The sequence below is a fragment of the Centroberyx gerrardi genome, chromosome 21 (genome assembly GCF_048128805.1).
Source record: "Centroberyx gerrardi isolate f3 chromosome 21, fCenGer3.hap1.cur.20231027, whole genome shotgun sequence".
NCBI classification, from domain to species: domain Eukaryota; kingdom Metazoa; phylum Chordata; class Actinopteri; order Beryciformes; family Berycidae; genus Centroberyx; species Centroberyx gerrardi.
In genome coordinates, this window is record NC_136017.1 from 15,472,807 (window position 1) to 15,495,306 (window position 22,500).

The 22,500-nt window shown below is 40.9% G+C and overlaps 1 protein-coding gene across 1 annotated transcript in view; it reads left to right on the top strand.

The window, feature by feature from the left end:
* mcf2la (mcf.2 cell line derived transforming sequence-like a) overlaps nucleotides 1-22,500 on the top strand; it is a 68,852-nt gene that overhangs the window by 25,773 nt on the left and 20,579 nt on the right. The window contains exons 2-7 of the mRNA XM_078290997.1: nucleotides 5,832-5,915; nucleotides 9,298-9,412; nucleotides 12,954-13,044; nucleotides 21,204-21,323; nucleotides 21,902-22,018; nucleotides 22,343-22,492. Of these exons, the coding sequence (XP_078147123.1) occupies nucleotides 5,840-5,915; nucleotides 9,298-9,412; nucleotides 12,954-13,044; nucleotides 21,204-21,323; nucleotides 21,902-22,018; nucleotides 22,343-22,492 (669 nt within the window). The 5' untranslated portion in view covers nucleotides 5,832-5,839. The remainder of the gene's footprint in view (nucleotides 1-5,831; nucleotides 5,916-9,297; nucleotides 9,413-12,953; nucleotides 13,045-21,203; nucleotides 21,324-21,901; nucleotides 22,019-22,342; nucleotides 22,493-22,500) is intronic.

The following is a 22,500-nucleotide window of genomic DNA, read 5'->3' on the forward strand; positions in this document are numbered from 1 at the left end:
TCTCCAAATCTAGGGCTTATTCTTTCACACACACAGATTCAGCTGGAGACCCTCGGAGTGTGAAACAGGGCTTGGTTGTATTCCTGTCTATTTCTCAGCTCAAAGTGGAATTCCTCCCATATTTAACTGTCAAATCCAATATATTAGGAAGTGAGAGTGAATACTCCATTTCAGTTTATGCTTACAATTTAAATTGTTTGAATGAATGTGAATTTAACTCAGTCCTGGTTGAAGTTGGAACTGACTGAAGTTGTCCATCTTGCGTGGCTGCAATCCAAAGAATAGAATAGAAGAATAGAACATAATAGAATAGAATATTTTTCTAGCAAAAGTGTTGGGCTATATATCTCTCCACCAGCTAAGCCTGTGAACGAGGGATGAATGAATGGGGGTGGGGGGTGTCAGGGCTTGGGGGAGGGATGCTAGGGGCAGGGGGGGGGACATTCTTTCTAGGCCCCCCATAATCACTATTTGTGTTCCCCTGCATTGGCCCACTTGCAGTGTGTGTGTGTGTTGTTTTGTTGGTAAGGGGTTCACTTTGCAGCCGAGCCGCTGTAGTTTAATTTCATTCATCCGCTTGAGGACAAAGCAGTGAGTTTTAGAGCTTCAGCACCGGTGAAAAGCAGCCCGACGCCTGAATGTCTGATAATGTCTGCGCCATTCACTCTCTATAGAACATGCATGGGTTTGTGCAGTGGTGATTTGTTCCAATTTCTCTATAAGGGATGATGAAGAGGCAAATTGTTGTTTTTTTCCTGTAAAATCTCTACTTTTGATATATTTAATAAATTCTAAGCCCCATCTTCTACCTCTTAAAGGGAACAAGTTCAAGTCCCCTCTGTGGGGGTTGTCGAAAGGCATTCTGGGAAATGTAGGAAACTAACTGAAGTAGACGAGGCAGGTTGAGGGGAAAGTGGGTTCACCGAAAAAGTAAATTACAACACTTGAAACAACTCCTGGAATGCACTGAACATCACAGATTGATGATCTATAATTTTGTTCTTTCTTTAAAAATATCACTTTAGTTTTGTGAAAATAGTGAATTATCAGCAAAATTGCAGGGGCTGTCAATAATTCTGACTGGTATTGTATTTTCATATGCAGACAGGCCCACTGCAGTTTGTCAGGACCAGGTTCCAACTTCAATAGGTCACGAGTATTGGGTTTTAGCCTGGAGGTCACACACACACACACACGCACACACACACACAGCACATGTCTGGGTGTGTTCCAGAGTTTGGGTCTTAGCTAGGGCTTACTGTCTGACACACTCAACTGACAGCTGGGCCAAAGATCCTACATCACTCTGAAACACACACACAGACATACGAAAACACACATGCACACATTCTTATATTCTGTAATGTATTCTTTATGTAATGCCAGAGTAATGTATGCAGTGTTCTTTCAGACATTTCTAAAAACAAAGATTGTTTTGTCGAGTTATGACGCAATGATAACCTTTAACCTTCTCGACAAATGGCGGAAAAATAACCATCATAACTAACTTTTGTTTAAATAAAGTTTGTTGAATTAGCTTGTCAAGCTGCAGGACATCCATGTTTGTTTACTGTCTTCCCAGTTTGACATAAATGCAATACTGATTAGCAGCCACCTTGGAAGTTCCAGATGTTGGACTTTCCCACTAGCACTTGAATGCAACAACTTCCCCACCCATATTTTCCCAGCTGGTCCAGGGATTTGAACTAGTGATCCTCTGGTTACAAGCCTGAGTGTCTCTCTATACTCTCTCTTCTTCTCTCCTGTCTTCTCTCTGGTTTCCCTGTAATAGAGGCTAATTATAGCAGAGTCTCTGTCTTTGGGTAAATTACAGGCTGCTTGACTTTGCTGGTCTGTTGTAGTCTAGTAAACTAGACCTGCATTAATGTCAAGTCTCATCTCACCAAAGTGTATTCTGCTCGAAGCTTTCTACCTCCCTTCCTCCAATTCCTTCCTTTCCTAGTTCCTTCACTTCCTTCCTTCCTTTTTCCCTTCCTACTTCAATCCCCTCCTTCATTCCGTCTTTGCTTTTTGTTTCCATTTACCTTCCTCAATCCCTTCCTTCCCTCAATCTTTCCTTTCTACTTTCCTTCCTTCAATTCCTTCCTACCCTCCTTCCTTTGTTTTTTATTTACCCTTTTTCCTTCCTTCTTAACATCCATCCTTCTTTCCTTCCTTACTTCATTTCTTTCTGTCAATTATTTTCCTCCTTCCTTCCCCCATTCCTTTTTCCCTGCCTTCCACCAATTCCTTCCTTCCTTCTTATTTCAATTCCTTTCCTCCCTACTTTCTTCCTTTCTACCTTCCTATTTCAATTCCTTCTTTCCTTTCTTTCTACAGTCCCTTCCCTCCTTCCTCTACTTGCCTTTCCACTTTCCTTCCCTCCTTCCTTCCTTCCATCGTTCAATTTCTTCCTTTCCTCATTCCTACTTAAGTTTCTTCCATCCTTCCTTCCTTCCTCCTCCTTCTCCTCCTCCTCCTCCTCCTCCTCCTCCTCCTCCTCCTCCTCCTCCAATTCACTCTCTCTCTCTTCCCTCCTCACCCTCTCTACCTCCTACCTGCTCCTTCTCTCCTGCAGTGCATACTGAAGCATAATGTACTCTCAGAAAGTGTGATACTTGGTCCAGGGCATTGCTGTATATCTATATGGACGGTAGTTTGCTGAGTCACTGCCATGTCATCTTGTCTTAATCCCCTGATATCTGGAGCCTTGCCCAATGCCTTACTGACGGCTATACTCTGTGAGTGTGTGTGTGTGTGTGTGTGTGTGTGTGTGTGTTAAGGCCCTGACACACCAAACCGACATCAAAGAACCAGCGGCGAAGAAGGCCGACTGTTGCGTCGCCTCACGTCGCCTGTGTCTGGTCCAGAAAGTTGCACTTGAACACACCGCAAAGACTACAGCCAAAGGCCAACTAGCACGTACGTTCTGCGCCTGCGTGAGGGGAAATAACTCTCCATACCTTATGTCTGATAAGAAGTTGCAAATGGCACTGGCGTTGTCAGCCCTTGGTGTTTTAGTTGTGGAAGAAGAAAGGAAGAGGCGGAGGCGAAAAATAAGGAGAAACTGCACTAAATGGGTGAAATCATGGATAGTCCAGCAACAGGCTCAAGGGGCTTTCCCGAACCTGTGTCGAGAGCTGGAGATAAATGAAACCTCCGATTTTAAAAATTTCGCTCGGCTCTTTCCTGTTCAGTTCCACATGTTGAAGGAATTTATCAGTCCAATCAGCCAGAGGCAAAACACGAACTACCAATCAGAGTGATCTCTCTCACCGACGGGCTCCGCCGCGGATTCAACATGCTCAATCGGCCGAAAAGACGCCGACGCCGGGTCTGACTAGTGCCAACAGTGCGGGACACACCGCAAAAACTAGGGACACCGACGCTTACCGACGGCCCGACATTGGCCGACGGCCGACTGTCGGCCTGGTGTGTCAGGGCCTTTAAAGAAGTTCATCAGTCTGGGTTTCAATGGAGAGTTTTAGTGTCCCATAATGGTCTAAATGCTGATTCAGAGGCTTTTCCACTCTAACAAGAGTGGGGGAAACACTTAATACTGTAAGTTTTTGGAATTTTTGGGCATGAAAATGGTCAAATTTAAAGTTTGGTTGAACCTCCTCTAACATCTCCCCTAACCCACTCACACACAAATGATGCCCAGTACTAGGTGTGTGCTGTACATGAGATGTGATGCCCATGTGTTATGACTCATTGTCTAGCCAAAGGTATGGCGACACATAAAGCATTACTGAGGGTCTAAGCTCTTAATCTATAGGATTCCTCATCTGACGGGGCGGCTGCAAACAATGTCCCCATCAAGGCTTCTCTCTGCTGTCTGTCTGATCTGCAGAGATCACAGAGTGACTTCTAAGATCAACTAGCAATAATGAGAGAAATGCAGGCTGTATTACCATCAGCAGTACTTCAATATGCTGTTCATCATGGCCTTCAAGTAGTAATTCTGTCTGTAGTCATCTTTGGTGCTGTATTGTCACTGTGTCCACCAAGTTGGAGCCTTAAATCCAGTCAATAGACAAGGTCCAGAGGGGCGATTTGGGTGGATTGCCCCTTTTTAAGATGCGAACAGTTTGTTTGGTTTGCACTCAGACGGTAATTAATGCCTCTCCCTGCCAGTCCCACCATATCGCCTGGAAACCTCATCACACTCCCCTCACACCAGTGGCAGTGCCAGCCACACACACACACACACACACACACACACACACACACTGATGCCCCTTCACACGCAGTAAAATAACACTGACATAATACAAGTTGTCAAACACAAATGCAGATGTACACATATGTGCATACACAATAAATTATACTCTTCCTTGTGTTTTGCATATATGAGTCAAAACAGGCAGGTATGTGTGTGTGTGTGTGTGTGTGTGTGTGTGTGTGGGGAGGGGGTGGATATGTAGGCAAGGGACTTTCTCTCTCTTTCTCTCCCTCTGTCTCTTTGTGTCTCTCCATCTCAGAGGTCTAAATGAGATTACTGTAATCCGGCTTGACCAGAGAGAAGAGGAAATCCAAATGCTGTTTACTTTATCCCCTGCTGGTGTGTCTGCCCCGCTCTCCCCCTCTCCTCTCTTTCTCCTCGTCTGCTCTCCTCTTTCAGCCCTTTTTCCCCTCTCCCCCTTTCCCTCCTCCACTTTTCTCCTTCCCTCTGTCTCCTTCTTTTTCCTCCCCTTTCTCTCATCCCATCTTCCCTGCTTCCCGCCCTCCTCCCCGTTTTGTCTCCGGAAGTTGATCATACAGGTGGAGAAAGCTGCATCACTAATCTCCTAGCACAAATGCACAAATAAATAATGTTATCTTTAAATAATGTCTGAATGAAGAAGACTGTTGTGGTGTGGGTGTAGGTCTAAGTCTCTTCTAAGTGGAAGTGAATGGTCTTAAGGTAAATTTGATTCTGAATTTAGATTACTGTGACACAGTGAACTGTCTTGCCTTTAGCCCTAGTCCCTTTAGAGCTAGCTCCTTTAGCACTAGCCTTTTTAGCCCTAGTTCCTTTACCCCTACCTTTGTTTAGCCCTAGGCTCTCTCTAGCCCTGGCCTGAAATTTAGTTTTCAGTTGAGAGGAGTCACTTCAGTTAACCAGAAACAAACAGTTGGTTTTTGGTTTTGTTTGCTAGCTAAGTAGCCAACAAGCTAATTTCATCAAAGCAGCTAATGTTAAATTCTATTGTGCACAGACAGTGATCGTTAGCTGACCAGATACTGTGTTATGTAGCTGTGTTAGGTAGCTAAGTAATTTATATTATCTAAACTAACAAATTGATATTATCTAAACACATATAGACCTATCATTCATGAAATTAAAAATGTTAAAAAAGTCAAAATCTTTAATTCTGTTGAGACGGCAAGTAAGTTTGTAAATGCAATCTGTTGTTCTTAGCCGTTCTTGCCAAGAGGTGAGGACCTGCAACATGGCCGCCAGAGGGCACGTTATGACCTGAAAGCTCTCTATTCATAATATTCTGTTACATCATCACACGGCCATCTTGGTAGGAAAATAACAGGTGATAGTAATAAATTAACAGGTGATTGTAATCAAATGACAAACACAGCCAATGAACTGTCTTTATTGTAAGGCACCATATTGGTAGAGAATGCATGTGACATCATGGGAATACTATGAATTGCCAAGCAGTCATAGGAAGCAACCAATGAAGCCATTACTACTGTATGAGGTGATAGAGTATGTGCTTATGTCTGTGTGTGTGTAGAGACATAATATCTAATAGACGCACATCTCTCTCTCTCTCTCTCTCTCTCTCTCTCTCTCTCTCTCTCTCTCTCTCTCTCTCTCCCTCTCTCTCCAGATGACATTATGCAGAGGGAGAACGGTCCTCTGTGCGCAGCAGAAATTGGCTCTGAACTCGAGAAACAGTTCGCCTTCCTCCCAGGTTGGTTTTGGTTTGATCTCTTTCTCCGCCTATCCTCATATATATATATATACTGTACCTGGGATTTGGTGGTACTCCGGGAACCAGAATTACAGTCAGTCAGCCAGTTAAAATATAATTAGGCCTATATCTCATCTAATCGTACAATACGATTCAGTGATGATTAACTCACCGGACTCACTGAACTGGCTTAACAAATACCATGAAATGTAACTATTAGATTCGATTTAGTAAACTGCTTGTGGCCTATTTCAAGATATAGGCCTACTATATTTGTTTCCAGTCTGATTTCCACCCAAATAGACATCGTAGATTAGATTAGATGGGGAAATTGGGTCATTGTAGCAGCAACTAATACAGCAAAGGAAATAAAAATAGGATCTAAATAAGAATAGATCACATTGCGGTGTCAAAACTGACAAATGGACTGCGTGCTGGACACCACGTGCCATCAGCTTTAAATTTTCCCATTAGTTTCAACCGTACTAGCCTATAGATTATAGTGCTTTTGTGACGTGATGTGTTGTCCTCGCAATGAATTCTGGGGCTTCCCATTCATTCTCGTCGGCCAAGTCACCATCCAGTGCATCCTCAGTTGGCAAGTAAACCTCCGGCAACTTTTGTCAGTTCTCTGTCCTCGCGTTCTTCTGTTTTGGAATCATGCTTCGGCCAATATTACGTAAAAACTCGTCATAGAGGACACAGAAATACACAAGAACGCAAACTGAGAAAGAGCCTATGACTTTGCTGTGCTGTGGCCACTAGCCTCACCTTGGTAGCCACAGCAAGCTCACAGGTGGCCACACCTACAGCAAATGGTTTACGCCGCAAAACTTCCCCAACATGATTGAAAAGCCAATTTCAGGCCAAACGGGGGGATTCAGCATGAACACACAGGGTCACAGACTGATAACGTAGAATATATCCTATTTATTCATTGTCGTTTTAAGTAGGACAATATATGGTTTATAGGTGTTTGGATTTTTAATGAAGTGTCATACTGTATAAGAGCAGATACAGTCTGAAGGAGACTGAGTCCTGCTCTTAGTCGGCACTTGACCCCTCTGCAGAAAAAGTTTCCTCTGATCAGTTACTGCTGGCATGTCGACCCAGATACCACACACACACACACACACACACACACACACACACACATAGACACAGACACAGAAAGAGAGACACACATATACAACCACACACAGAAACACAAACAACACATATAGAAACGCACACAAAGCAACATAAAGAAACACAGACACACTGAAGCGCACGCACACACACACACACTCAGGGCCCCGTGTTGGGTTACCATGACGACAATGCCTACCCGGCGACGGCATGTGAATAATTCATCCCCACGATGATCTACTTTGCAACTTGACCCACCAACGGAAGAAACGGCCAAGTGTGTGTGTGTGAGTGTGTGTGTGGAACCCTTTTGATATTCTATACTTGGCTTATCACGAGTTATGCTTTTTGTTTTTCTTCTTCTTTTTGTATTTCCTCAGTCATGTGGTCGGGTTTGTTGTTTCGCCTAAGTTATTGTGGAAAATGTCTAAAAACATTAAAGTAGGAAATGTAATAATAATTTAAAAAAAAATAAGATTAGGAATTTCAAATTTCTTATAATAGTGTTTTTTTCAAGTTATGGGTTGAGACCCAAATGGATTGCAAACCTGTTTGTATGATTTAATAAGTCAGCGTTCCAGTTATGTGGTTTACATAACTGGTGGTTTACATAACTGGGGTAAATACATACACAATGCGTGATTATTGATCAATACAATCACATAATTTATATATATATATAGTACATGACAATGACCTGCTGCACTGTATTAGGTGTAGTGTTACAAAGTAATACATTGCTGTAATCACATAACTTTTTCCTGTTACAAATAAAGTAAGGCATTACTGTTCAGTTTCAGTAAACACATTACAGTTACTAACAGATCTGTCCTTACTTGTGTCACATTCTTTAACCTCTTTATTGGTCTGATATCTATGAAAGATTCCCTTTGTCTTCTCCTGCCTTCAAGTCATGTAAACGAGCCAACAGAGTGGGAAATACGACTCGGAAAGTCTGAACATAATGCTGTAGGCTCTGTCTTTATTAAAAACCTTAAAAGAAAGAGTCATTATTTAGACTATGTGGTTGAGGTCGACGATATTTACTGGCCCAATGAATGGAAGTAACCCTAGCACAATTGTTTTGGGGGGGGGGGGGGGTTCCCGGGGGTCCTTGGCAAATTGATGAATTGTTAAACTTCACCGTTATTTCATTTACAAGAAGTTAACACAATTAGAGAATGTAGAAGAATGACTGTTTTGATCATAGTTTCACTGTTGTCTCTCTACCTACAATACAGATAGTCATGGATTAATCATTAGGGGTCCTTGATATGAAAAAGGTTGAGGATCACTGGTTTCAACTATTCTTAAAGGGATCAGGACGTACAAGAAGAAAGGAAGTACATGAGGATGTATCCATAAAAACTCTTGGTCTCCTTGTTGCACTCATACTGCAAAAACTGACAAACTCATTAAGTTATTTTAGCTTGTATCCAGACTTATCAAGCTTATTTTAGCTTTTTTTTTTGCGAAATCATCTTACTATACTGCAGATAATTTTACCTGTTTCAACAAATTTCACTTATTTTTCAGGATAATGTAACTTGTTTCAGGACATTTACTTGGTAAAAGTGAAATTATCTTGGTTCCTGTTTCAAGAAAGAAGTTATATTGGCATGAATCAAGTGAAATGTATTGAAACCAGCAAGATTATATGCCAGTGCAGTGAGATAATTTGACAAAAAATATAATGAAATAAGCTTGATAGGTCTGGAAAGAAGATTAAATCACCTGAATCACCTTTCTGGAAGAGTCTGGGTGTGACTGCAGTAACACCAGAACAAACCGCAGAATAAGTCAAGGGATAAAGGGATAGGCACACATACAACAGAATGAACTACCTGCTCTCCTTTAAAAGAAATTATCTTTGTATGATAATGCCTGATATCACTTTTTGAATATCAAAGAGATTAAATGAAATAAAAGGATTCAGTCACCTCATTTTCCAAATCGCCTCTTTAGACAATGGAATTACAGCCAGAAATAAAGAATACAACTTTAATCCTTTTCACTTGTATGACCTTTCATCATTAGTTACTCTTCTTTCCTTCATCATGAATCTCTGCATCGTGTTTTATGTCATACTTTAAGAGAAATAATATTAGATTAGATGAAACTTCAATAATCCCATTGAATTTGAGGTGTCACAGCAGCAGAAAGTAGTTATTAAGTTATTATTAAAACAAATTGAAATCATTGATAAAATATTGCCACATACAGTATATTGTCATTGTCACCGTTGTGTTCCCAGGGGGCCGCGGGATGAACGGCAACCCCATCATCGTCTTCCCAGAATTCCCTGCTTTCAGTGAGCTGGAGGAGGAGGAGCTCCAAAATGTCCTCAACTACCTGGCCGGCGTCCCCAGGTTAGACACACACACACACACACACACACACACACACAATCCTTGTGTCACACATGTGCTTCAGTGCATGGAATCAGGCCGAACAAATCTGTGGTGTAATACCGTGAGAAACCAATAGATAGCAGCACAGTGCCAGTATCGGCTTTGTCCCAGTTGTCCCAGTTGCAGCTGGCACAAAGGAACAGATTCTGGAGAGAAAGGGAGGAAAGAGTGGGAGGAAAATAAAGGAGGGAATAGTGAGCGGTAGAGAGAGAGAACACAGATAGTTTACTGCAGCCTCATAATAAAATCCTGTTTAAAATTAGATTGTCTTTATTTTCCATTGTAGATGAAATTTACTCTGTCCTTTATGTGATGAGTAAATTCAAAACCAATGGTATAATTTCAAAAACATATGGATTTCCACCTGAAAATCAAAAGGTTCCTCTTAACATCATAAGAGATGACAGATATTCAGAGCTGTTACTTTGACTGTGGCTTATTGGTCTCGGGTAACAGTATAATAATATCTGGTAATTTTATTTATACATTCAAAAATATCTATACATGCATTTCTTGAGCAAAAAATAATTTGTTGAAGTTCAGTATCTTTAAAATATAGAGGATCCTGACTGTATAGGTGTTGTTTTGTTAATCAAAGATTAAATGTACCTTCTATCTTTTAAAAACTATTATTATACCATAATTTGTTTGTTTTTTGCTGTCAATCTTATTAAGAGTTGGTGTCACTTGGTGGTGGGATTTAATTTTTGAGTTAACTTCTTCAAATATAGATGTTCTTATATGTGTGTATATATATATATGAGTCTTTTTTGTCTCTACTAGAGTTGATATGATGGATATGATGCAATTTGATTCATTACATATTTATTGTAGAAGTGATCAATACTGCACTGGTTGTCTACGGGAAACCCTTAATCTGAATTGGTTCTAATGAGACATTTTGATCAGATTCCATAAAAGTATGGATGAATATGGTTTATTATTATTATCCTGGGTTTCAGTGGAGAGTTTTAGTGTCCCATGATGGTCTAAATGCTGTTTCAGAGGCTTTTCCACCCTGACAAGAATACAATTCTAGGGGAAATACTGAATATTTTTTTGTAATTTTTTGACATAAAAATAGTCACATTTATTTACTTAATATCAGCACAAAAATCACTCTACACCTCTCTTCTTCTACCCTTTCCTTTTTTCTCCTCTCTCCTCCCTCCCTCTGCTCTCCATCCCTCCTCCCTCTCACCTCCTCTCCCTTTCTTTCACCTCTCCTTCACTGCTGAGCGCTGCACTCCCAACACACACACACATGCACATACACACACGCGCACGCATAATTGAATAATTGAGAGGACAGAGGGAGACGGGGGATGGAGAGGTTTGCATTTGTTTATATCTGTATACATGTATATCTCTGCGTGTGTGTGTGTGTGTGTGTGTGTCATGGCGGTGCATCAGCGTATCGGGGTTTTTTTGCGGCTCGTCACCTTTCATATCCCGCCCCCCCCTCTCCCATCCCTCTCCCTTTCCTCCCGCACACCAGCCATTCACACTCGGCTGCCACTCAACCGCGCTCCGAGCTCCGATTGGCCGCGGGGGAACGGCAAGACGCGGGGCTTGGCTCTAATTGGCCGAGGCTGGGGAGCGGGTGGTGGTGAAGGAGAAGGGGAAGGAGGAGGGAGATGCTCTTTAAGGATCTGAACGGTCACCTCTCTCCATCTGTGTGCTACAAACAGATTGTAGATGCAGGAATCGCAGGAATGGAGCACTGACAGCATTGGAATAAGGACCAATTCATGAAAAATGGAATACTGCCGGATGCTAGCGATGGAATATTGAGGATTTTTTTCTCTTTTTCCTGGAATAGTGAAGATTCGGGGAATTCGGCCAGCTTGGTTCATGCGGCGCGAATGTTTTTCCAGTAGGAATGGACTGAGGATTTACAATCGAAGCGTTCATTTGGTAGTATAGAGCATTCATTTTCTAAGTGTGTGTGTGTGTGTGTGTGTGTGTGTGTGTGTGTGTGCGCGCGCGGGTGATGATGATATGACAATTGGCTAATATTGATGCCCAGATGGACCACCTCAGCAGTATTCGTATGTTGTCTCTACTGTGTGTGTGTGTGTGTGTGTGTGTTGTACTGCAACATTCTACTCTTTGGCTCCAATTGGTGCATTTTCAATTGAAAAGTCATTAAAATGTATGTGTGCTTTGCTTTTGTGTATGAGTGTTGGGATGCATCTGCTTAATAAAGTCAGTTTCACACACACACACACACACTCTCACACATAGAGCTTAATGAGGTTCCTACATATGGCCGTGCCTGTGGAATGGATGGCCATTACATTTTTGCACACACACACACACCAACACAGAGCCAGGGTTGCCATGGTAATCAAGAAGGTTTCTCGCAATCATGACAGAGACAAACTGATGACAAATGCTGACTGCACACACACACACACACACACACACACATTGTTACTGCTATACTTGTGAGAAGATACCACTGACTGACATTCGTTCCATAGCCTCTAACCCAAATCAATTCATGCTTAATTCCAATCATATTCCTAAAATTAGCTTTTTTTGGACCAACAAAGATGTTTTATTTCTTGTCCGTTTTACCATACTTGTAAGGATTTCTCAACCTTTCAAATTGAGTTAAAGTAATTTTCATATAAATAAATATGTTCTGCTACTCTCTATCACTGATTGCTGTAACACAACAGTGATTCAATCTATATCCAGTTCATGAAAGCTTTTCCATTGTCTGTTCTAAACAGCCGGTGTCTGGTAGCTCTTTACCTGGGAAAAATCCTCTTAGTGCTGGACACACTGTTTGATTGACAGGTGATCTCTGGGAAGTGCAGTGCAGAAACACCACAGCAATGAGCGCTGAGCAACAAAGATGGAGATAAAAAAAAAAACAACAAAGAACAAGGAAATTGAGGATCACCACTTTAAAGCAAAGCTATAAATTACCAGTTTAAATCTCTGTTTGTGGATGTAAACAGTTATTAGCTGACATATTTGGGGTTCTCAAGTGTTTTCATATCACCAACCTCCAAATAGACACACATTAGACATACGCACATTGATCAGATTTATTCCCAGACATCCATATGGAAAGATTTTTGTCACTGATTTAGTATTGAATTGTAGAACTGAGGAGATAATAGTGGTGAGAGTGAATCCTCTGATTACAATAGTCATTCTAATACACGCTACAATTAATTCAATTATAGTGAAATTCAATTACTCCCCTCACCCCCTGGAACCTCCTCAAGGACCTCCTGGGTGTCCCCGGACCACATGTTGACAACCGCCGCCATACGGGACTAGCACACCCATTTGGCCCATTAAGATCCCCTGTTGGGATGTTGTGGTCCCACATTGTTCGACCTGTTGTCTAGACCTTAATAATTGATAGACCTTGAGTTAAACCTCACACACACACACACACACACACACACACACACACACACACACACAGAAGTGGTTGCTCTGGTGATAACAGTGTGTGTGTGTGTCTCCTCTGCAGTGTTGCGTCGTCCGGAGTGGGTTTCATCCTCGTCATCGACAGACGACTGGACCGATGGGCCGCCGTCAAGGCCACCCTGCTCCGCATCGCAGTAAGACCCTGTGTGTGTGTGTGTGTCAGTGTGTGTGTGTGTGTGTGAGAGAGAGAGAGAGAGAGGGAGAAGGAGAAGGAGAGAGAGCTGAGAGAGAGAGGAGGGAAAAATGAGAAAGGGAAACAAAGAAACTGTCATAGGTGTGTGCGTTGGATATTGGTTTGTGTGTGTGTGTGCCGCATCACTGGAAGTACCTCTGCAAGTTAAATATAGCTATTTTGAGTGTGTGTGTGGGTGCGTGTGTGGGTGTGTCTGTGTACAGTACATGTGCTCATCTCTGGTTAGAAATGGGGGTGTGTGTGAGCCATCAGCAATCACATGTGTCTTTGTTATGCGTTTCTGTCCACATTTCAAGTCATTCCACTCTCAACTGTACTGTATTCCTGTCAACTTTAACATTATACACTAGTCTTTCAATATTACAAATTCAATATTACAGCATGGGTAAACAAATGTTTAGCTGTTTATGGAAGGGATTTGTTACTGTGGTTTTCCTTCTTGAAAAGTGCTAAATGTTGAAGCCGTGAGGCTGGATGGGAGTTTAAAAATAGCTCTGTTATGTGAAAGTGGATGGTGGAGTCCCATGCTGGTGTGAACATGGTGTGTGTGTGTGTGTGGTGGGATACACTCCTGTTGGAGCAGATATAGACAATCCAAAGTGTGTGTGTTCACTCACTAGCTCCTCTAGTGTGTGGTTGTTGTGTTTCTGTGGGTGTCATTAGCCTACTAGCCTAGTTCTTGGGCAGTGTAAAGCTTCCCCTCTTCTAGCTGAGATGATAAGATGCATGGAGAGGAAAAGAGGGAGGAGGGAAGAGAGGAAAGACGGAAAGGGAAAGAGAGGAAAGATGGAAAGAAAGAGAGAAGAGAGGGGGGGGGAGCGATAGAGGAGATTGACCTTCGACAGAGTAAAGAATCGAAGGGTACAGGGTATCTGTGGGTCTCTATGCAATGACAGGTTTCTTTGCACTGCATGTCCACTATTAGATTAATCCAGACCAGGATTAGTAATACAATATGCATCCTATCTGCTTTACTAAACACAGTTGAACTTTGTGCCCCTTAACAACTAATTTACTGCTGTCCTTTTTCTTAGTCGGCCCATTTATACTTCCAGAACTTTCATCAGCCATGTTCAGTCAGAAACTGTCTGCTTTTGCCAGCTTTGTTTCTTTATTTTGGTTTTTAAATTGGTCTTAAATTAAATTCCAGGAAGCATTAAACAGGACTGTTATAGCCCACCAAGTCATTTACAATGATTTTTTCCTGTTTGCCAAATTCACCATCCCTAGCCAAAGCATTGCTGCCCTTGGATGTCATGGCCATTAGTGGGGCTGAGATTGTATTTATTGCTTTAGGGCAATAGATACAGGAAGATTACTAGATGAATTCAGATATGATGGTTAGAAGGAAGATTGTTTATTGCCAATTCAATCAATTTTTACTGTAGAGCCGTCCTCAAACAAAGGAAACACTCAGGAAATTATCACTTTGAGGGTGATGATACATGGGCTTCTTTATGAGGAAATGAAGAGGGAACCAAATCATCAATGGGAATAGCAATCTAGGGGAACCCATTATAGTGAAAAACCAGCATAATTACTGGCAAAATTACCTATCCACATTGCCTCAAATTGCTGCTTGAATATAAAGACGCACCATCAAGATGCACCATACCCTAAAACCTTTCACATGAACGGCTAAGAGTTTGGTTTTCCAGTGCCATTTTTGATGCATAATTAATAGGCTCTAATGAAGATTTCTGTTTTTTTTCTGTTACACTCCCATGAATTCCCGCATTGTTGTGTCGTCCTCTAAACCCCCTGCTGCGAAGCGTGATTAACCAGCCCTGCCAACATGCGGACGAGGCTTTTCCAGGCCCCGCACATCTGCTGGGAGGATGCTCATCCCGCATTACACCGTTTAACCTCTTAATACATGCAAATGTATGCTAATCTATGCTAATTGGACACTGATAAACATAAAGCATAATGGTTTTTCGATGGGATTTCCAAGAAAACTAGACAATACCTCGTTTTGGGGCTCTTTGCTTTAGTAATTGAACTCCACCAGAAAAGTTTCTCGTGTACACACACAAAAACAAACACACACACACACACACACATACAAACACCCCGAACACACACACACACACACACACACACACAAGGAATCATAATGGACCGTTCCAGCCCCATTGTCTTGTTCCAGTCCATTGGTCCAGTCTATGTCCTGGAAAGGGAGGTTGATGAACTGTTGATATTGCTGATAGCTGGTGATCCATCAGCGGTCGTCTCACTGCTTTAATTAAATGTGTATATATGTGAAGACGTGAGTTAAAACACACCAAGGCAAATGCCATCAGTTGTATCTAATATCATTTGCCATCAAAACTATACAAGAAGCTACATTTCTGGGGAGTAATGACAAGATATTATTTGGTCAGTGTGATGAATTATTAGATACAAGTCACCAAACTATCAGTTCAGAGGGAACACTGGTCCTGAATGTTCCCTGATATGATTTTTTTTATATGGCTTCCAAATAGATTCCTGGTGATTTTTGCTTGATCTTTGCTCTCAATTATAACGATAAAACTACAAGATCAATCAGGACTCACTTACTGTAGGCTAAGAGGTATAGCAAGTGCAACACCATGATAGGGAGGTAGTGTGGTTTATCAGCATGGCAGACACCCCTCCTCCCCCATCCCTCCTTCCCTCAATCTCATCTTCTCTCTCCTCCATCCCCTCCATCCATCACTCCCCCTCTCCCTCTCTCCTGCTTCTCTTCCCCCACAGCGTGTTTAAAAGAACCATTTAAAATAGCTAAGAATACTGTAATGTGTGTTTTTATTTTTTATTTATTGAACCTTTATTTTACCAGGTTAGTCCCACTGAGAATCTATTTTTTAATCATCAATCCCCCTTCTTGGTGCCGCTCCGCGTGTTTGTTTTCCCTTTCTCTTTACTGAAGAGGATCAACATATTGGAAGTGATTTTTCCATCAACCTTTCTCTCCTTTCACCGTCTGCCAGAAACTCTGAAATCTTTATCTCTGTTTGCTCTGGAAGAACAGCGCTCTCTTCCTGTTTTGTGCCGTAAAGCAATCCATCAGATTTCCCTCCAAGTCTGACAGTGTAAAAGCAGCGTCAAAACAAACAAAAAGTTGCACACTGACAACATACAATGAAGTACAATATCACAATGCAGTCAAAGTCACAAAAAAGAAAAAGCAAGGTAGAACAACGTGCAAAATCAAAATAAAATCTAAATCACAAAGTCAAATCTTCTGTGTAAGTGCTGTGAAAGTTTAAGTCACCAAGAGAGACCAGCTCTTTCTTTGAATCTTCCATGTAGAGGGAGCAGAATACATAAAGCCATTTTTTCAAATCGGCACTTTACTGTGATACAGTGTGTGTGTGTGTGTGTGTGAGAGAGAGAGAGCACCACTGTGAATTGTGGCACAGGAACCCCATGGTGAAGGCAGGCAGGCAGCGTTATAACTCAACCTGAAGGCATGGAAAGCAGGTGGTGAGAGGAGTGTGTGTGTGTGTGTGTGTGTGTGTGTGTGTGTGTGTCACATGCTCCCCCCCTACTCTTCCCAGTTAGATCCTCTATGGTAGATGTCCTTGGTGGGTGCGCTTGTTTTGCCCACCAGCCAATGACACGCAGTCTTACTGGAGAGTGAAGGTCGTTCATCTTCCCGTGAGATGCTCCGCTCGCCAAGGCGGTTCAAGGTCGCCCGCTGCCATCGTCAGGTTTCCCGCCGGAAAGAAAAAAATGAGGAATGGGCAGTATTGTCATGTAAAGGCGGAGATGAGTGTAAAACATATGTACAGGCAGGCAGGTTCAGGTATAAAATGCGGCCATATTGTTAGTTCCAGGCTCCACAGATGGCACGGACCACCAGTTTTTACAGTTTTCGCAGTTTTCATTCTCTTTTTCTCGCAGGGAAATTTTGGTTTTAGTCTCCCATCCAGTGATGTAGTGCTAAATGAAAAGATGGGTAAACTATAACCTCCAGCTGATCATCATCGTAAAGAAAACAACCACCAATAGAAACAAAATTAAATTATATTCTCAGAAAAGAAATGTTTGTTTCCTTAAAATATCTCTTTTCTGTCTATCAGTTTGATGCTTCTTACTATGAGGTGTAGGGATGGGACTATGCATCGAAACTCAATATATCGCGATACAAAAATATGATGATATGTATCGTGAGGCAGAAAAATGTATCTCGACATTAGCTCCATTTTAGTCTGCTGTAGTAATCTCAAATGAGACGCTTGACCATCACAGTTTCACAAGTTCTCCATCTAAATTATATTATTGTCACTTTGTAATGACATTTTTAAATTGTTGTTTACATTCTGGCAGGCCAATGCCATCGCTAGAAAGATTTGTGTCTCAGAAATAAACAGAATTCTGCACAGTCAGACTTTGTTGTCATTGAACTTTTATTTATTAAATCGTATCGTGATTGTATTGAATCATGAACCCCATATTGTGTATCGTATCGTATCATAAGATAAGCATATCGTCCCATCACTAATGAGGTGTATCTACCTTCATATTGTCCTGTTTGCATTTTTAGTATGTGCTTTTAATTTTAGGTTGCCATTAATGTCATCTGGCTGAGCATTACAGATGAAAACTTTTTTGGGTAACTGGCATATTTACAGAAATGTTTATTAATGTGTATTGTCCCTGTCAAATAAATAAATGTGTACTATAAACTTAGTCATAAAGATGAAGATTACAATCTAAAGATTTATGTCAGCCTAATAAAATCAGTAAACAATATTTCGCAAATTAAAGTGGGTTTACTGAGTTGAGGTAGGTTTACTGCTCACATCTGTCCGTGATTCCAGCTTCCAACAAAGGCTAAAATGCTGAAATGGCTTAAATCTGCCCTTTCTCAACAGTGTTTCCTTGGGAGCGATCATTCAAAAGTGTGAAGTGTGAGCATTCAAGATGTTTTCTGGGACGTAAATGTAATGGGATTTTGATATAAAAATAATTTGGGGTGTTTTTGGTTAAATAGGTGTATATTATGGTATGGGAAATTAGCTAACAAGGTGAGAAAGTCCCTTTTTATTTCATTGTAACTTTAAAATCTCAGCTAAAAAGTTGATACAGTGGCTTCCATCAAGTTTCAAATTTAATCTCTTTATCATAAATGGGGCATCTTTCATATCCCAAACCAGAACCAGTGTTGCTCTGTTTAATAGAGGGAGGAGGAGGGAGACTGAGGGGGTTTCAACATGTGCTGTGGATGGATGTATTCTCATATGGTGGCTTTCAGACTCCCAAGAGAACGATGGAGATGTCATTAGTGGACATGGATGGAGTTTTTTTTCTCCTCCATCCATCCTTCCTTCCTTCTATTTCCCTCTCCCTCGTTCCCTCATCTCTCCCTCCTCATCCGTCCTTTCTGACGGAATATAAATCACTTTGATCAACGGAAAATGTTATTCTAATCCTTATCATTTATTTATGTGCTTTTTTATGCGAAGAAGTGTGTGTGTGTGCATGAATCCCTGGATATGTATGCGTGTGTGTGCGTTTGCATGTGTGTGTTCGTGTGTCAGGGGACGCACTGAGCGGCGTGTGTGTGTATTGTCATGTTAATGCAAGGGCCATAGATAAAGCCAAGACCTCTCAGGGTTTATTGTGTTAAAATGACTTCCAGGCACCAAAATACTACAAGTGAATTATCTCTACTGTTTAATCTTCAGCATAGTATTTCAGATAGAATCACACATATATTGCTTATATTGCATGGTGTGTTATTGGTAGATGATGGATTTGCTCGGCTTCATAAGAGAATTTAAGTACTAATATTTCTACATATAGCATTATCCATAGCTGGGTCAATAGGTTACTTACACTAATGCACAATTGACCTAAGACAACACAGAAACCAGTCTAACCAGTTTCTTAATATGTTGTTTTTTTTTGACGCTGGGAAAAATGACACAAGTGATAAAACACAGAAAGACAAAGCAAAAATACAATTTGTGCAGGTGAGATTAAAAACCAAGAGGCTTATAAAGGATTTCTCACCTCAAAATAAACAAGAATATGCCTCTTAGTTTATTGGGTTGTAATTCAGGCATTTCTTCTCGCACATATATATCTGCTTAATGCGTTCTAGTGTTGTAATTGTCGGTTGTGTTATGTTTACCACCCTCCATTTGCTCTACTCTATTGTATTTTCTTTTTCTTTGCTGTATTATTTGCTGCTGCTGTCTATTTGGGATGGAATTAGAATGGAAACACATACCTCCCATTTGCTTTATTCTTATTTATATCCTATTTTAATTTAAGACATGCACCAAAAGCCGTACAGTATATTCCAGTGTGTACTGCTCATATGGAAAGCGCCATGTGTTTTGAAACCTGGTCGTCATTCTGTAGACATTACACTACAGCAGGCTGTGTGTCTCAAAAATTTCTTAATGATGAATGTTGAATGGAGCTGCAGGGGATAAAAGAATCAACACACACACACACATGCGCGCACTGATTCCCTCCCTCTCACGCTCGTTCTCTCTGTTCCAAGGAGCATGGTCTCCATGGCAACCCCATGCAGGCATTTATGATGATGATTGTGTGTGTGTGCATGTACGTGTGTAAGTGAGTGAAGGTCTCGTTATAGATTGAATTATATCCGTGTATTTTGTACGACGTTCATCACATCGCAGACTGTTTTATTATGGGATATTCTCTCTGATTCTGCTGAATAGCAGCTTGGTTACTACGGCGACACATGCAGTCAAATTACAGCACGGTTTTGTAGACGGTAGCAAAAAATCAGCATGTTGCGGCTGTTGTTACACTGGTTTCTATGCTGCTTCTTGAGGCATGTAGCAACTGATAATGACATAGTGTGATAATTAGTCAAAATCTAATAAAACATCCATATAAACAAGTAAAAAAAAATGTAATTAAACATGTTAATGTCATAAATTACCAGACAAACATCTTCAGACTGATATTGCAATATTTAACTGAAATGTGGCACAAGGTATAAAATTATTAGTTGCTACAAGGCATGTTTAGGCACAATGCAGCAAAATGCAGAATATCTTAAAGTAATAATTATTAGCTTCATATGGACTTGGATGCGTTTTCAGCATTTTCTATTGTAGTTCTACCCTGTAAGACTCTTATTTATGACAGCATTTGGATTTCATGTGCTTGTCACCCACCTCTGAGATTGCCTCTGGCCCTGTGTGTGTGTGTGTGTGTGTGTGTGTCTGTGTGTGTGTGTGTGTGTGTGTGTGTGTCACCCTACATGGATTTATGGCCCCTAACAGGGTAGAGCAATTCACAGAGGGTTTTCCTATAAAGCCCTAACCAATTTAGCCTTTTTTTCTGAATGGCTTCTCTGGCTGTTTGTCTGTGTAAAGGCAATTCTACGCTTTTAATCTGTTGGGGTGGATTCTGGCAGATTCCCCAGACTAATTTACTTCTCAGTCCAAGCTCTCTAGATGGGGGATGCTATGAAGAAAAACGTAATAAAAGCTAAATGTAGGAGAATTTGGGGATATACACTCAACAGTAAATTACTATCATGGCTTCTTTTTAGCCCCTACCCCTCTCCCTCAAGAGGCTTTGCCTTTTGCCAGGTCGCCATTGTAAATAAGAATTTGTTCTTAATGACTTGCCTGGTTAAATAAAGCTTAAATAAAAAATAAAAAAAATTTTTTTTTTTAAATTCGATATCAAACGGAGAACCTGACCTTAAAGTCACATTTTAGATATGTAGCATTGTATGAATTTGGAGCCGGATTGAATACAATATATTTACAATTCTGTCTTCATTCTGTTTGAAGTACATATCATCTTTTAAATATATGTTTAAGACTCATTTTTCTAGCCATTTTTGTATTTATTATTATCATTATTATTATTATTATTATTAGTCTTTGCACACCTATACATACCACGACTGAAACTTCTGATATGTTAAATCTTTTTTAGTCACCATAATGATGTTAATAGATGGGAGTATATTGATTAGGAATTACCGTAATGACACCAATAGATGCTGTCAGATTGCAGATAAAGAATGATATTCTATCCTATCTAATTCATCTCTCTCTCTCTCTCTCTCTCTCTCTCTCTCTCTCTCTCTCTCTCTCCCTCTCTCAGGGCTCATTTCCAGGGAACTTGCACTTGGTTCTGGTGTTGCGTCCCACTACGTTGCTCCAGCGGACACTGTCGGACTTCCTCTTCAAGTTCAACAAGGATGAGTTCAAAATGAAGGTGCCGGTATGTCTTCTACTGCATGCAGTGATGTGTGTGTTTACACTCCCCCTGAATAATGCATGTGTTTTTGTGACTCATTGGAAGTGTTAATTAGGCAACTGTAACTCCCTGTATAGCAGTTTTACAGTCAGTCCAAAAAGTCAGACAGGAAATAAGAAGAGACAGCATATTAATGATTTTAAAATTTTATTGACCACCCTTTAGGCATTTTGGACTAGTAACTAGCTATATCTCTGAGCTTTTAACCCCTCAGTGTCCTTCTTTAAAACACTATGATAAAACTAGAATAAAAGACTTGCTTTTACTTGAGCTTTACTGTAGCGTCTGTATTGTTCTGTCAAATATTATCTCCATTTGCCCTTTTTGTATTTTATTCTTATCTCTTTTATTGTTCATGTTTTTATTCATTGCTCATTTTTATTTGTCTTGAAAATTACTTCTACTGCTACTACTACTGCTACTACTACAACTACTGGGACTACTATGTGTAATACATGTAAATTCTTAGAAAAGTATTAGAAATAAGGTTTATTTAAAATGTAAATCTAATGTAATATAAGTATAATTAATATTTCTACCAGGTGGTGATGCTGAGTTCGGTGACGGAGCTCCATGCCTACATCGACCCGACGCAACTGACCACAGAGCTTGGAGGCACGCAGGAATACCGCCATGACACCTGGATCTCACACCGCACCGTACGCACACACACACACCACACACACACACACACACACACTTTCTCTCCTCTCACCATACATACATCCCATACATTTCACAAATACTCAAGTATATGTAAAATGTATTTTATGCAGTATGGGATAATTTACCATGGCGTCAAACTTCATATTTTAATCAGTTAAATTGAAATTTGTCTCTACTATCTATTCTATCTATTCTATCTATTCTATCTATCTATACTGTACCTGTATTTCTGTGTATTTCTTTGTGTTTCCACCCGTTTGTCCATTCATGTGTGGACAATGTGTGTATTTATGCGTGTGTATGTGTGTTTTCCTCAGGCCATCGAGGCGTTCGCCCTCATGGTGAAGACCACGGCTCAGATCCTGCAGGCGTTCGGCACCGAGCTCGCAGAGACGGAATTACCCAACGATACCGAGGCCACCACCAACCTGCTGCACACACACACTCTGAAGAAGGAGCAGATGAAGGTTAGACG